A 16,194-nucleotide genomic window follows, 5' to 3' on the forward strand; every position below is an offset into this window, starting at 1 on the left:
ATACAAGTAGACAACCTAGTAATAAAATAGTACAGCTAAAGAGATGCAAATGATAGATAGAGAGAATGAGAGTGAATTTTCAATTACTAGAATTAGGAGGTGATACTAGTGGTTCCTAAAGCGTCATATTTAGGGTTTGTACGTGAAGAGCCACAGGGCCAATTTTTTTTTTTTTACATCTCGAGTTAGTATTTTTATGTAATGTATTTGTCCATGTGATGATGATGAACTCGGTCCAACATGAAGAAAGATCCTACATTAGAAGCACAAAGGTAGCCCATCGATGGTCATAATAGAAGAATTATGTAAGTTAGATCCTAGAAACAAGTGATACAAAGGGCTTGTTTGGCAACATGGATTTAGAGGGATTTCATTTTTTAGGTCCTTCTTTTTTTTGGAAAGGTAAAATTCTAAGCACTAGGAGAGCTTCAAACTTTTCTTTTCTTTTTTTTTTTTTGGGGGGGGGGGAGTGGGACACTTGGGATTTTAGATCTAGGTATTGAAAAATAGTTATGTAAAGGCCATTATGTAACGGTGGGAACCATTATGTGTTATGGGGTCATAATGGTTACGGAAAAAAAATGGCCTATTACGAGACCGATATAATTTTAGAAAAAATGGCCGTCATGGCCCGTACTGCAATGGTAATTAATGTGGCCATAATTGTGCCACCATTACCAATATTGGATACCTTGTTTTAGAGGAATCACAATCCCTCACATTCCCACCTCAAAGTTGATTCGCAAAATCCACTCAAATCCACATGTTTCAAAATCCATTGGATTCCAAAGGATTTAAAATCCATGCTGCCAAACGAGCCCAAAGGATCAGTGGCTTGGAAGTCAACAAACCAATCTTTTGAACATATACATAATTTCTAGAAGAAGCTCCTAATAGTAGCAACCATAGCAAGATCCAAGGACCCTACAAGGATGAGGAGGCATTTAAGATCCAAGTTAAGTCAACCTTTTTTCTTCTCCTTTCGTTTTTATTTTTATGAAACTCAAGTTTCATATACTTTGTCACAAGTATAGCAATAGAGGCAGGAGTACAAGTGATGGGGACATCATGCGCATACGCACGCCCCCCCTAACGCACGTATGCAAGGAGGAGGGCCCCACCATCGATCTAGATCGATAATGACGTCCAGAGAGGGCCTCCTAGTTAGGGGACTGCGTTTTGGTTCGTTGGAGTGGACCCGATAGTCATGTTAATCCCACCATGGGTTCTCATGATCGTGGCCCAATATTCTAATTAATCTAGTACTTTGGGTTTTGCTTATTATTGCTATTAGGAATATCATGGACGGTTTAGATTGCTTTCATTACTTGTTATTTTTTATTACTTTGTCTCCAAGTAATAGGTTGTGCACATGGCGCGAGTTTTGGGGTATAGGTTTTATTATAAATAGGCACCCCTCCTAGTCTTTTTTTTTCTCATTGAAGATTAATAAAATTTGTGTTTGTTTTTCTGCTTCTCTGAGTTTCTAAGTTGTGGAAATCAAATTGGGTGTGAAACCCTCCCTTCCTCGAACGGCTGACTATCGTGGTGTGAAGCCACACTCGTCCCGATTCGCCCCAACCTTCTACCATCCATATTTCTCTTTTCCTACAACCATCTCCCCTGCAAATCCATCAATATTTTACAGACTTTTCTTTTCTACAGCAGAGTTCTGGAACCTGGCCCTGCAAGAGGGCTGAAACTTCGGCGGAGCACCACGCACAGACCGATCGTCGGATCATCGCAAACTTGAGGGTTTTGTGGTCCACCCTGGCCGACTAGGGTCAAGCTGGCCTTTTTCTGATTTGTGGGCCCAACACATGTGTGAGCGGAATCACACGCACATGCGTCTGGGCCATTGCTGCTGTCTGCACATACGGTGCTTCTCTGGTTCGTCTCTCTCCTCTCTTTCACTCCTCTTTCACCCAAAATCCCTAAATCTAATCCTAAATTATTCAAATCCCCAATTTTATGCCCTTTCTTCCACTTTAGGGTTCCCCAAATAGAAATCTGTGAATCCCTTGAATTGGGAAATTATTTTTGTGCATGTGTTGATGAATTTACCCTCCTCTGATTATTGTTTGGTCTATTATTTTGATTGATCCAGCCCTAGCTTGTGTAGGCCTGTACTTGCATAGATTCCCCTTGATTGAGTGCTTGAACTTTTGTGTGGGATATGGAATTTTGTGTAATTGTTTCTGAACTAGTGTGATCTAAAGCCTGAAAAACTTGCACATCATTGCATGTCCTGCATCAACGAGTGTATGGAAATCTTTTAGAAAGGTTGAATTGGGATTTTACTGAGCAAAATTGATTTTAGGTCAAGTTACAGTTTGGTTAAAATAGTTTTGTATCCACAGTGTAGCTCATTAGCCGAGTTGGTGTGTACCCGCTCTCCTGAGCCGTGGCCCGGGATCAAGTCTCCATTTTATCACGTGTAAGGCAATGGCACTAACGCCCTACCAAAAAAAGAAAGTCAATATCTTAGTTTTCATAAGACATCTATCTGATTCAGAGAGAGCTCGTTTTGAAGAACTATTAAGTGGGTAAGAGGACATTACTATATTCCTTTGTGTGCAGCTTGACATTCAAGTTTGCCGTGGGACTTTCATGGGAGTTTCTCCTCCAACTCCTTTTGTGCATTGTCTAGGGATGGGTGATTGGTGATCCTTTGCCTTGTGTAAAGGTGGGGAATGCTCCATTCCTCCTAGGTCGAAAGCTTTTTATGCTTAACAGCTATAATGGACAGAAATCTAACATGTGATCTTCTTAAAAAATAGGGAGCTTTAGTTAGTGAATATGTCGAAGATGAGTAGTGGGGTAGGCCAAAGTACCTATCTAACATTTTTTTTTTTTTTAGTATTATTGGCTTACCAAAAAAAAACTATTGAAAAAGCCAACTTGGCGATCGGTTGGTTAGGTAGTCCTCTTGGAGCTAGACAATTAGCATTGTGAGGAATACTTCCACATTTCTCGTGGCACTTGGAAACTGATAGGAATTTCTGAGATATGGTGGCTTCGTTTGCAATTGTAATGGGTGAGATTAAAGAAGTTGATTATAACTTGATGAGAGAATCCATAGTTATGCTGATGCATGAATCAGTAACATTTCCTTGTGTCAATTGAACACCACCCATTTCAATGTCAGTTACAGTTTCATACATAATGAACTAGTGATTGAACAAGTCGGTTTCATGTATGTTACCACATCAGTATTATGAGAAAGCTGACTAGTTGATTGTTTCATTTCCTCGGGCAATTCTTCCCGATTTCCGAGGCAATAGAAATTCAAGTACTCTTGTGGATGGGAATTTGAGCCCATGGATCTTAGCTCCTTTGCAACAATATCATACATCATCTGCATCGTCTGACCCTGCAAAATGACGGCATGCCACAGTGGAAACGACAATGTCAGTAAATTTTATGTGAGCCCATGGAAAGACGATCAGCACTTCATAGTTTAAAGACCTAAAAACGCAAATAGAGACAAATGTATACTACAATTAATTTATTAAAACATGAGAGGCCTTTGGACCAAAGAGCTGGTTTCATTGAGATTTCTGTATCAAGTTTTTTCCACTGACCCAAACCCATTCACTCAATGAGACGAATCAACTAAAATTCTGAAGCAAACCATGTTACGGCCATTACGTGACAGTAATGGTGGGACCCATTACACGAAAGAGGGCTGCAACGCCTGATCTGAAGAAAATAAAAAAGGCCTGCAAAGGGTCAATAAGGGGCTGAGATATTTTTTCCCCTTAAAAAATAAAAAAATAAAAATAAAAATAAATAATAAAAAATAAGACCGTTATAGGGCTATAATGGCTGTTACGGTTTGTATTGCAACAGTCATACAGCCGGCCATTACTGTTATTGAATACCTTGATATGGATTCCATACGACGATGAAAAATATCTCTTCTTTTCGGAGTACGTTAAAATAAGAAAGGTCTTGCATTCAAAATTCCAAAACGCCTTCAAAATATTAAAATGTTTTTAGCAGGGTTATATTATATTTTTGGCTTGACGTCCCGCAAGTGATGAAGCTAGAATACACTTCAATTACCTAGGATCATCAAGAAGCCACAAAGTATCAGTTATCAAAACATGATGATGCATGATTTCTACTTGTATCGAGGAGAAATGTGATGGCCATGCCTGAGAGTAATTTGAATCCTACTTTTCACAGATGTCCAATGTGGCACATATACAGGCATGGAGTTGTTCCACAGGTGGTCCCCACCACTTATGTTTTGTGGCCTAAAAATAAGGCTGGTCCAGTCTTGTGGTGGGTTATACACATGTATGAAAAATGGACAGTTTGCAGATGTGGTGCCCCTGATGACCAGAGAGGCCAGATTTTTTTTGCCACATGCATACACTGGGGTCCACCTGCTGAATGGCCTGCATCTCACACAAAAACAATACATTGCATGTGCACAAGGACGAGTAGGAATCCTACTCTAGCAAGGAGCCATACCTGGGTTCTTATGTCAAATACTAGTTGAGAGGCTCAACAAATGAACATTAGATGTGAATTTACAATTTTTAATAATTCAATCATCCAATATAAAACTAGCACCCCTCTTGAAATGTTTTAAACTTGTACAATTCAGGCAGTTCAAAAATTAGTAAGAAAATAACACCTGCCAAAAAAGGATTTCTTGCACAGATGCACTTGTAGGAACACCTTCAGGCCACATTGGAATGACTATGTACACTGCAAATCTCTCCTCTGCTCTAATTTTACTAGCAATCTTTAAGGCCAATTCCATTGGGACCAGATTATCGGCACCTGCTCATACCAACAAAGCTGAACTTTAGAAAAAAGGGCAAAAAAAAAATGTAAAACATAGAAAGAGCAAGAAACACTGTTATGTCAATTTGTGATAATGCCAGGAAAAGCATAAGACTTGGCACTACAAAAGCTATGAATGCATGGAATAACATAAGATGTGCAACTACTCTAGATTAAATTCAAATATGCACATGAAGAGGGAAGGTATAACTGAAGGAAAGTGGGAATTCCAAAAGTCATTGTAGGATGAACTATGCCTTGTGAAAAAAAAAACCATAGGATGGTAATCACATCATCATCATCATCTCAACCTTTTCCCCAGAAACTGGGTTCAGCTTTTAAATGGTGAATTGGCAAAAGTTACAATCAGACATCAACCTTCCTCTTTCACCTGAGCACTAAAACTGGCCCCAGAAAGGCCAACAATCACATGCCAAACAGTCCCACCTAGTTCTAACCCACAGCCCAACTAATAAATGCACACCCCAGAGGACAAGCAAGCCTTTAGTGAGGTAACAAAACTTGATCTGTTATCTCAAGATCTAGTGTGGAAGCAGAGTACATGTCTATGGAACTGGGGCATGAAAGCTATTATGGTTGAAAATATTGATGTCAGAACTGGGTCTTCCTGTGCAAGGCCCAATTAATTTATATCGTGACAACAAACTGGCTGTCAATATAGCTCATAATCCAGTTTAACATGGTAGCCATTGAAGTTGATCACCATTTCACTAGAGAAAAAAAAGCATTGAAGTTGATTGCCATTTCACTAGAGAAAAAGTCACCTCTAGAAAATTTTCCATTTGTGAAGGCAACTAGGAGATGTGTTGAATAAAGCAGTCGCAAAGAGAACTCATCTCACCTGATATGAACCCAAAATCTGAACGGTCCACGCGATGCAGCACCCCATCAAACCCCCAGGGCCCAACTTTTACCCTGATCCAAAACTTTCGTGGGCCATGGCAAAAGGAAACAGTTTCATTCCTTTGATTTGCCTCTCTCTTTGCTACGGCCCACCAGAGTTTTGGATCGGGTGGAAAGTTGGGTGTGTGTGTGTGTGTAGACTGTAGAGAGAGAGAGAGAGAGAGAGGGGGGGGGGGGAGAATGCTAACCTGCACACCTTCTTACGTAAGCACCCATGTGCACCTTTGCACACGTGTCATGGACACAGAATCTAAACGGCCCACTTGATGTGGCACCCCTTGAAACTCTATGAGCCCAACTTTCAACCCAATCCAAAACTCTAGTGGGCCATGGCAAAGAGAAATGCAAATCAAGGGAGGAAACTATTTCCTTTTGCCATGGCCCATTAGAGTTTTCTATCAGGCTGAAAGTTGGGTCCATGGAGTTTCAAGGGGCGCCAAAGCACGCAGACCGTTCAGATTCTGTGTCCATGACACGAGTGCAGAGGTGCGCACAGGTGCTCACATAAGACTGTGCGCAGGTGAGCATTCCTCTCTCTCTCTCTCTCTCTCTCTCTCTCTCTCTCTATAGATATATATATATATATATAGCGGAACGCTCACCTGCGAACCAGTTCGCACGGACTACATACGAACTTTTTTGAGAACTCATCATATCTAATGAGTCTCGAAAATCTAAACGGTCCACATGAAGCAGAACCTCATGAAACCCCCTGGTACCAATTTTTACTTTGAACCAAAACTTCGGTGGGCCATGAAAAATTCAAACGGTTTCTTCCCTTGATTTGAATTTCTCTTTGCTATGGCCCACCAGAATCTTAGATCAGGGTGAAAATTCACCCCCTGAGGTTTCATGGGATTCTGCATCTTATGGACCGTTTGGATTCGATACCCATGACACGTGTGCAAAGGTGTGCACGTGCGTAGGTGAGCATGCCTATATATATATATATATATATATATATATATATATATATATATATATATATATATATAAAGGAGCAGAACCACAAGCATAACCAAGTCACAAAACAATATATATATATATATAAAGGGAGCCAAAGGCAACCCAAGAAATTAAAATTTAAAAAAAAAAAAAAAACAGCAAAACCAGCTATACAACACAACCCAAAAACAAAGGGAAACACAATAAAATAAAACCTACAATACCAACTATACTACTCAAGACAGAAAGAACACCCAAAGCTAACAAAGCAAACCAACACCATAACTAACCAAGGGAAGAAATGAGACTATTGTCTGAAAGGTAAAGACCAAGAGACTAGTCTCCCAAGTCCGAAGAATCAGATCTGATGCCCTAGTTGTCGGAGAGATGTCTCGGAAGCAGCGGTTGTTCCTTTCTCTCTGTAAGGCCCAAAGAGTCACCAGCACAACCAAACACCAAAGAGCTTTAAATTCTTTACCAACACCACCTCCATGCCAGCAAAACTGCATGCCTTGGCCAAAATGGGGAAGACAAAAACAAGAGGGTCTATCTAATATTCTACCGGTCTAACCAAAATCTGATTTGACTCCCATCTACCAAGACAAAAGAGATCCCTTCCGAGAAAAGAGAGGCTTAATGGCAGCAATGACTTTCCAAACTGTCGACATTTTATAGAGGGAGGAGGATTTAGAAAACCACCCTCCTCATCATAACCATATTTGCAAGCTATAATTTCTCTTCACCATTTACCCACCTCTGTGCCAAAGCATGAGAACCATTTATTTAGAAGAGCTTAGTTAACATCTGCCAGAAAACTGATGCCCCCCTCAAATAGGGCTTACAAACGTCATACCAACTGAGCAAATGAAACTTGTGACTATCAAAGTTTCCACTCCAAAAATCTCTCCTTAGGCAGTGATAGAGAGAGAGAGAGAGAGAGAGAGAGAGAGAGAGAGAAATGAGTGGGGAGATTAGACAGAGCTGCTTTGATAAGGGTAAGACATCCCCCGAGGGACATATAGCGACTTTTCCAAGGGGATCATTTCCGCTCTACTCTCTCAATGACCATGTCATAAAGATGATTGGTGGGCTTACCAATGCAAAAGAGGAAACTAAGTTATAAAGTCCGGAATTATCTAGCCTTACAACCGAACACCTACACAAGCCTAGAGAAACAAGAAGCGAAGAGGTTAATGTGTAGCCTTTCGCTTTTGAGGAGATTAATCTTGAGATCTGAGATGGCCTCAAAACAATGAAAAGAACTTTTCTCAAGTTATCAATAGCGACCTCAGAAGCTTCTCAAAACAGAAGCATATCATCTACAAATTGAATATGGGTGACAAAAGGGCTAGAAGGAGCCATTTTGAAGCCACTGAATAGACCAATCAATTCTCCTTTCCTCAACATTCGACTAAGACCTTTGGAAGCAATCATGAAGAGGAAAGGTGAAAGCAATTCTCCCTTCCTGAGGCCCCTGGAGGAGGGAAAAACCTTTTTGACAAGCATAGATAAGGAAGGCGAGGAAATGCAAGTTTGAATCTAACTACACCATCTCAAGCCAAAGCCAAGACGACCCAGAATATAATCTAAATAATCTCAATCAACATGATCAAAGGTTTTTTCTATGTCCAACTTACAGACTAAGCCACTCTTTCCTTCTCTATAGTGGGAGTCAATACATTCATGAGCTAACAGAGCATAGTCAAGGATTTCACTATCAGCCAAAAAGTCCCATTGAGCTTCAGAGATAAGCTTAAAGAGAACAAGCCTTAGTCCGAAAGCTATAATTTTCCCTAGGATCGTATAGGGTGGGAAGAAAATCCTTGAGCTTTGCCGCTCTATCAATCTTGGGAAGCACAATAACTAAAGAAAGTCCCATGGCACAAGAGAAGTTGCCCGAGGAGCAAGGTGTCCCGTATCGGTATCGGTTGGCGTAACGGTGACCTCCAAAACCGATACGGATACGGGGGCGTAACGGCGATACGGGGCCGTAATGGCACAAAAAAAAAATTTTGCCAAAAAAATATGAAAAAAATATGGATTAAATCCGGAATATTCTAAGCATTCCAAATATGCATTCATTTATAAATTGGAACATGTTTATGGTGGTGTAACGGTCCACTCTTTGGTGAGAAGTTGTATCGGACTATCTGATGAATTTATGAACCAGATAACCCGAATTTGACTACAAAATTCATATATTTAATTTTCTAACCATCTACTATCAATGATAGATATATTAGAATGAATGTAATATGAAAATATCTTACATTTAGGTGTTTGCAATTATTTTTGAGGGCCAAAATTCATGCGTAAATAGAAAAAAATATATATAAAAAATATAAAATGGCACCCCAAATATGTAAAATGCACATTAACATGTTCTACTATGATTAACACATCATATGACATCATTAAAACAGCAAAAGAATCATTAAAAAATGATTTTTCGAATTTTCAAAAAAAGGGCTGAAATAAATGCGTAAATAGAAAAAAATATAAAAAAAATATAAAATGGCACCCCAAATATGTAAATTGCACATTAACATGTTCTACTATGATTAACACATCATATGACATCATTAAAACAGCAAAAGAATCATTAAAAAATGATTTTTCGAATTTCCAAAAAAGGGCTGAAATAAATGCGTAAATAGAAAAAAATATAAAAAAATATAAAATGGCACCCCAAATATGTAAATTGCACATTAACATGTTCTACTATGATTAACACATCATATGACATCATTAAAACAGCAAAAGAATCATTAAAAATGATTTTTTGAATTTTCAAAAAAGGGCCGAAATAAATTCTTAAATATAAAAAAATATAAAAAAATATATAAAATGGCACCCCAAATCTGTAAAATGCACATTAACATGTTCTACTATGATTAACACATCATATGATGTCATTAAAACAGCAAAAGAATCATTAAAAATGATTTTTCGAATTTTCAAAAAAGGGCCAAAATAAATGCGTAAATAGAAAAAAATATTAAAAAAATATAAAATGGCACCCCAAATCTGTAAAATGCACATTAACATGTTCTACTATGATTAACACATCATATGATGTCATTAAAACAGCAAAAGAATCATTAAAAAATGATTTTTCGAATTTTCAAAAAAAGGGCCAAAATAAATGCGTAAATAGAAAAAAATATTAAAAAAATATAAAATGGCACCCCAAATCTGTAAAATGCACATTAACATGTTCTACTATGATTAACACATCAAATGGCATGATTAAAACAGCAAAACAACCATTAAAATTTGATTTTTCGAATTTAAAAAAAAGGGGCCAAAATTCATGCGTAAATAGAAAAAAATATTAAAAAATTATTAAATGGTACCCCAAATCTGTAAAATGTACATTAACATGTTCTACTATGATTAACACATCATATGACATGATTAAAACAGCAAAACATATTAAAAAAAGTATAAATACCTATTTTTGACGAATTTCTGAAAATGGCCCACCGAGCTTTGATTCAAAAAAATCTGTGATATAATGTGTTTTTATCTCAAATACCTAGCTAAGGTTGGTCGAAATTAGTAGTAGAAGGAGTGAAAAACAGTTTGGAAGCAAAAGGTTTCAAAAAAACAGCAAAAAATGAGCTAAAAATGAAAAAAAAAAAAGTTACCGTTACGGGCCCGTAACGGCCCGTTACGGCCGTTACACCCCGTAACTGAGCTTTGCCGCTCTATCAATCTTGGGAAGCACAATAACGAAAGAAAGTCCCATGGCACAAGAGAAGTTGCCCGAGGAGAAATTTTCCATAAGGAGATCTACTAAGTCCTTTTTCAAAATGTCCCGGAGGAATGAAAGAAAGCTAAAGGAATCCCACAAACCTGGGGACTTGTCCTTGCCGAGGAAAAAGTAGTCACTTTCATTTCTTCGTCGAAAAGAAACGAGCTTTGAGAGCATAAGCTTCCATGGTAGAGATCTAGGGAGAGTCTAGATTGTCCAACCTAGGCCTCAACCAGCTTTCAACGGAAAGCAAGTTAGAGTAGAAGAAAACTATGTGGTCATATGCTTGTTGCTTGTCCTAATTTTAGAACTGTTTATTGAAACACTACCATATTGTTAGAACAAGATCTCGCATTTGCAATTGAGTGAAAGTAGTGAGTATTCTTGTCCTCGACTTTAAGCCAAAGAGTGTCTAACCTCTATCTCCATGTAATCTCTTCTAGCTGAACTATTCTACAATAATAAGCCCGGAGAGAGTCCCTAAGAGTTGTCCTCATTAGATAGGGGACCTGATTCTTCCTACACATCAAAAAGATGAATAGTTGAGAGGGAGTTTGTTGTTGTTGCCTCGAGATCATCCTGAGTCTCCTTCCGCCAATTAATCAAGTTTTAGAATTCTGAGCTTTCAACTTCAGACGAAACCCGTACTACCCGATCCCAAGAACGATGACCATTGACCACTAGTTAGAATCAGGGAGGGAAACCCTTCCACTTCTAGGGACCATAGCTCAAATAAGAAGGGCTTAGGACCCAAGCTCTCCTCCATAGAGTCCAGTAAGATGGGACAGTGGTCCAAAACAAGGCAGAGGAGACCACACTGAGAGACCACAGGGAAGGCTTCTAGCCAATCCCGAGAGACTTGTGAACTTCACTCCAAGAGGGGAAGGCCAATAACGTCATTACCACCCACCCAATCTGAGAACATCTCCATACTTTTGGTGAAACGACTACCACTTGATTTTTTAAAAGAGAAATGATTGACATTGAAGTCTCCTCTGAGACACCAGGGAAGGGACCATTTATGCCTATGCAATCTAAGAACATCTTCATACTTTTGGTAATACGACTACCACTTGATTTTTTTTTTAAAGAGAAATGATTGACATTGAAGTCTCCTTTGAGACACCAAGGGACCATTTATGCCTAATCACATTGAGGTCGTCCCAAAGAAGGTGTCTCAAGAAGGCATTGCAAGGGCCGTAAATAGAGGAAAAGATCCATAGAAGGATTTTTAAAAACCAAGGAGACCAAGAAGGCTACTACTAGGGAGTCCTCAACCCAGGAGTTGGAATCCTAGGCCACTGATCCCCCTTAAAGAGCCTTCTGTGGCAAGAGAGACCCAATCCGTATGACAAACTCCCCATATAACATCAAGGTCAGGGCGGCTTATAGATTGAAGCTTTGTTTCATATATGGTTATGATTTGCGCTTTGAATTTGCGAAGGATGTCCTTGACATGGGCTTTTTTCTCCCACAACCAAGATCACAAACGTTCCAGAAGATGATCTTTATTAGCAAACTAGTGCACCCCTTCTACCTTTTTTCGAGGACTTGAGTTAGAACCGGCCTCGTAGTGGACTGAGGACTCAAGACTGGCTAACTCCCTCCATCCTCTAGGAGATTTAGGAGCCTTTTCTGACAGTCAAAGCTACATGAGCACCATTTTCCTCAATGAACTAGAAAAGAATAATATAATATTCCTCCTTATCCCCAAAAGACATTCCCATTGTTCTCCCAAATTCTATAAATGCCTCTTTAATCCTATGGGGGTCCTTGAAGCTAGATTAAAGGAGGAAAAATCATCTGGAAGAAGAGGGAAAGAATGAAAAGGGGGCGAAAGAAGAGAACAAGCCCCGTGATTAGCAAACACGGGAACCCACTCTAGGACTTTCAAAAGGGAAAGAGAGGAGGAGGGGATGGAGGCAGGGAGATGGCGGAATGAAGTAGGAAAGGAGTGGATGTCCAAAGAAAGGGGAGACTGAAGTAGAGAGGGGGATAGAAGAAACTAAAGGGAACTCTACTAGGATAGGATGCGAGGGATGAGAGATAAGAAAGTCTTGGGGAATGTAGGAGCTGCAGGGAGGAAGAGGGAGTACTCACAAGGTCCTCAAGAAACACACTAAAGTCAGGCTTTCCAGGTCGCAAGGTGAGAGAGTGAGAGGGTACAATGAAATCAATGCACTCGTATGAAGCTGACGAAAAGGTCGACTGAGCCAAACCACATGCCTTGGAAAGAAATCTCTTCTGACACGACAACAAAATCGGGGCTCAAGAAGGCCAATTGCCTCATAAGGGTTCAGAGTTAGACAGATGGATGGAGAGGTGTCAGCAAGGGTGAGAGGATGATCGACGCATGTATCTAAAGACTGCATAAAGCAACCACACAATGAGGACACGTAACTTCAGGTGTCGTCATCGCTGACGTAGTTATTCGTGTCATAAAAAGAAGAGATGGACGGATTGGGGGACGGCAGTGGCAGGTTGTGGCACCATCTACCTGGCTTCGACAAAGGAAGCATTTAACGGGGCACGACTTCGGTTTCTGGATTAGCTGACAAAAGCGTAGCACGCTCCTGTGGAGGAGCGTCCTCAACGACTCCAGAAGGGACTCTCCTTTCTCCACATAGCAGGGGATGGCAGTTTTCACTGCCCAAAGCAAGATAGATGCCAACTTCCCTCAGCGAAGTCTCTCCAGCAACTGTGGCAGATGCCTCGAGGGGGAACTCACTCTGGAAACATGTCTCGGCTGAGCTAGAAACGTGTGGAAGGGTCTGGATTAGAAACACGTGGCAAGATCGTAGGAGAAGAAGGGGGACGATCTGAACTGCACAATGCTGGCAAAGGGTCTATGTCAGGATCAGATTGTGGACAACAGCTAGTTGATTGTTTGTAATAAAGGTATTTTGTCAATGTGTTATTCCCCTAACCTGGAGATGGAAGCTTCTGGGATTTGCCCCACTCTCTGAACTAGGCTTTCCCTTTTGTTGGATCTGGCATTGAATACCCAGCTGCAAGTACTCAACTAATAAAACAGTTTGGGCTTCAATAGGGACCTATTCCATGCCTCTTCATCTTTCTCCCCTCGTCTACTCTCTTGTTTCTCTATCCTTTTCTTCCTTTATTTATGTGATTTCCCATAGATTCATTTAATTCCTTGGAACACAGAAAGCATCCTTATCAAACCCATAGATGAAATTTTAAGTACAGTTGTTACGGGACAATAGTCAAATTATGAGTTTTAGCAATGAAGAAAAATTCCAAATGAAAAGAATTCTTTACAGAATAAACAAACAAATATATATATATATATATATATATATATATATATATATATATATATATATATATTGTTTGTATGTATGTATACAGAATACAGATACAGAAGACAATTATCCTTGACCTGCATTTTTGTAAGATGGCCACCCATATGAAGAACCAACAAAATACTGATTTTCAATATATATGAAGCGTTGGGCAGATCTGATTGCCTTTACATATGCCGTGTGTATGCTCTTATCTATTACCAGGTTCTTTCTGCAAACAAGGTTCTGCAATAGAAAATTGTTACAAAAAATTTGATTTAGATCTCCTGAAAATATTTATCCATGTTTACCATGGAAATCAAACACAAATTCAACATGAATGTGAGCATGGATAAATCTAGATGCACAACATGGCATCAATAAATGAACTAAGACAATCTAAGAAACAAAACTTTTTCAATTTATAAACCTGAGCCTCAGCTTCTGTAGTATTCTTTGGAAATCCTGTTACTGATCCAGAGTCGATAGATCGAAAAATCTAAAAAGTTAGAGAAACCCAATCAGATTCAAGAACAGTACGCAATGTAATCAAATAAAGCAAGTTGCACTCTGGTGCAAAAGCATACTCTAACCTCCACATGCCAGTTTTCAGGATCCTGCTCATTGGAAACCCACAGGCTAGGATGATCATCAGGTACAGTTGGGGAAGGACTGAGTATCCATGAGATACGTTCTAGTTTTATCAAGTGATCATCATGCCAATGACGTTCTCTTTTAAACCACCGTCCAAATTCCCGCCATTTTGTTACTTTTCTCCACCGTTGCTCGAAGTTTTCAAGCACATCATATGCAGCAGGCCCTTCAATTTTACAGTGTAAATCATGCCATGGTTGTCTTGGGCCTTTGCCTTCTGTCTAAACACATAATCATAGAAGAAAATGGAGCTGATAAGAGTACTTGGCATCACATGAACAGCTTCAGAATATCAAGTGTTTAAAACTTTTCAGCACTGGATTGGCTTCTCAAGCACCACCATACCTAGATGATCATGTATTTTTGCAAAAAGTGGTACAATACGACTGTTGAGTTGCAAGGTATCAGTACCGGGTGACAAGAAGTATCCGTGGCATACCGTGAAGGTGCAGATTGGTCAGACACACATAAGATGAGGGAGACTCCTAGCCAACTGACTGTATTTGGTAGGTATTAGGGCAACCTAGATTGGCACTTCATATACAGCTTTGATAAAATGGCATACAACTTCGATGTTGGCTGAGCCAGTTATCCAATGTCAGGCAATCCACAACTCTCCACGTACAATACACCTAGGATTTTGGATGAATGACATGGAAAACCATCTGTGCCGCCTTAATGTTTATTTTTATATACCATTATGAGCAACTATATCATTTTGTTATAAGCATAGTATCTGCACCTTATTTTTTTCATTTCCTATCTTGCTCATCTGTTTTTTTTTTTTTGAAATAATTTTCATAATTAATTTTTTCTTGCAAGAAGTATAATTATTATGCACAATTTTCCTAATGTATTCTTTATATGCAATTACATGCTTTGGTACCCAGATATGGCACATTTGCAGCATCAATAGAGCATGAGAACAGATTATACATATAAATTGAAACATAGACATGATAAAATACGATACCCATTGTGAAGGGAAAACAATGACATGGGCATTGTCTGTAAACCTTCAAATACAGCCCCGTCCTTCCTGCCAACGTATCACTAATGTTGAATTCCAAGAGGTGCAAAAAGCTGGGCTACACAATGACAATCACTTGGCATGAAAATCAGGATGCTATGGTCAACAGCCAGGCAACACACAAGCCACACTGTCAAAATCAATGGAAAGTCAATGTTTTGACTCAACACACAGGTGTGCCCTATTAAATATTGATTTTGTATATTTTCCCTATTATCCTCCCATCACTAATATTTGTTCCTTTTTTTAAAAGATTACAACTGATTGTATCCAATTGGTGGAATCCAAATATGGTGGATAAACGGAACTTCTTTTGATTGTTCTGATGCAACGACTAGTATGGAATAACATAGATAACCCATACGTGAGTGATGCAAGCCCAAGACCCACTAGGGCCCAACATTTGCTGATTTTGGACTATTTATTTATAGATTTGATCAGTGTTTTGAATAGCGGTAGCATGATGCGTAGCACTCAACCCTCTTTAGCGTGTAGCGTAAATACGTAGCGTGTAGCATAAGCTATACAATACTTCTATTTTTTAATTTAAAAATAGGACAAATATAATAAATGTGGAAAAAAGGAAAAGAAAAATATAAAAATGCCTAAAAGATTATTCATTTTATCAATTATCAGCATGTTCAAATGATTTATTAGTTATCATTTATCAAAAGTCAATCCACATATATAAGCCAAATCAAATAATTATCACATCAACAATTTTCTAAGCAAACCACTTTAATTAATAATATCTAATTGAAACCATAAGTCACAATTATGAA

At 39.0% G+C, this 16,194-nt stretch overlaps 1 protein-coding gene across 2 annotated transcripts in view; it reads right to left on the bottom strand.

Moving 5' to 3' along the window:
* LOC131240202 (phospholipase D delta-like) overlaps positions 1-16,194 on the bottom strand; it is a 65,200-nt gene that overhangs the window by 20,696 nt on the left and 28,310 nt on the right. For both annotated transcript variants that reach the window (XM_058238312.1, XM_058238311.1), the window contains exons 4-8: positions 14,322-14,603; positions 14,159-14,227; positions 13,827-13,974; positions 4,649-4,797; positions 3,206-3,373 (exon numbers count right to left, since the gene is read on the bottom strand). In XM_058238312.1, coding sequence (XP_058094295.1) covers positions 3,206-3,373; positions 4,649-4,797; positions 13,827-13,974; positions 14,159-14,227; positions 14,322-14,603 — 816 coding nt within the window. The remainder of the gene's footprint in view (positions 1-3,205; positions 3,374-4,648; positions 4,798-13,826; positions 13,975-14,158; positions 14,228-14,321; positions 14,604-16,194) is intronic.

This window comes from Magnolia sinica, chromosome 3 (genome assembly GCF_029962835.1).
Source record: "Magnolia sinica isolate HGM2019 chromosome 3, MsV1, whole genome shotgun sequence".
In the NCBI taxonomy this organism is placed as follows: Eukaryota; Viridiplantae; Streptophyta; class Magnoliopsida; order Magnoliales; family Magnoliaceae; genus Magnolia; species Magnolia sinica.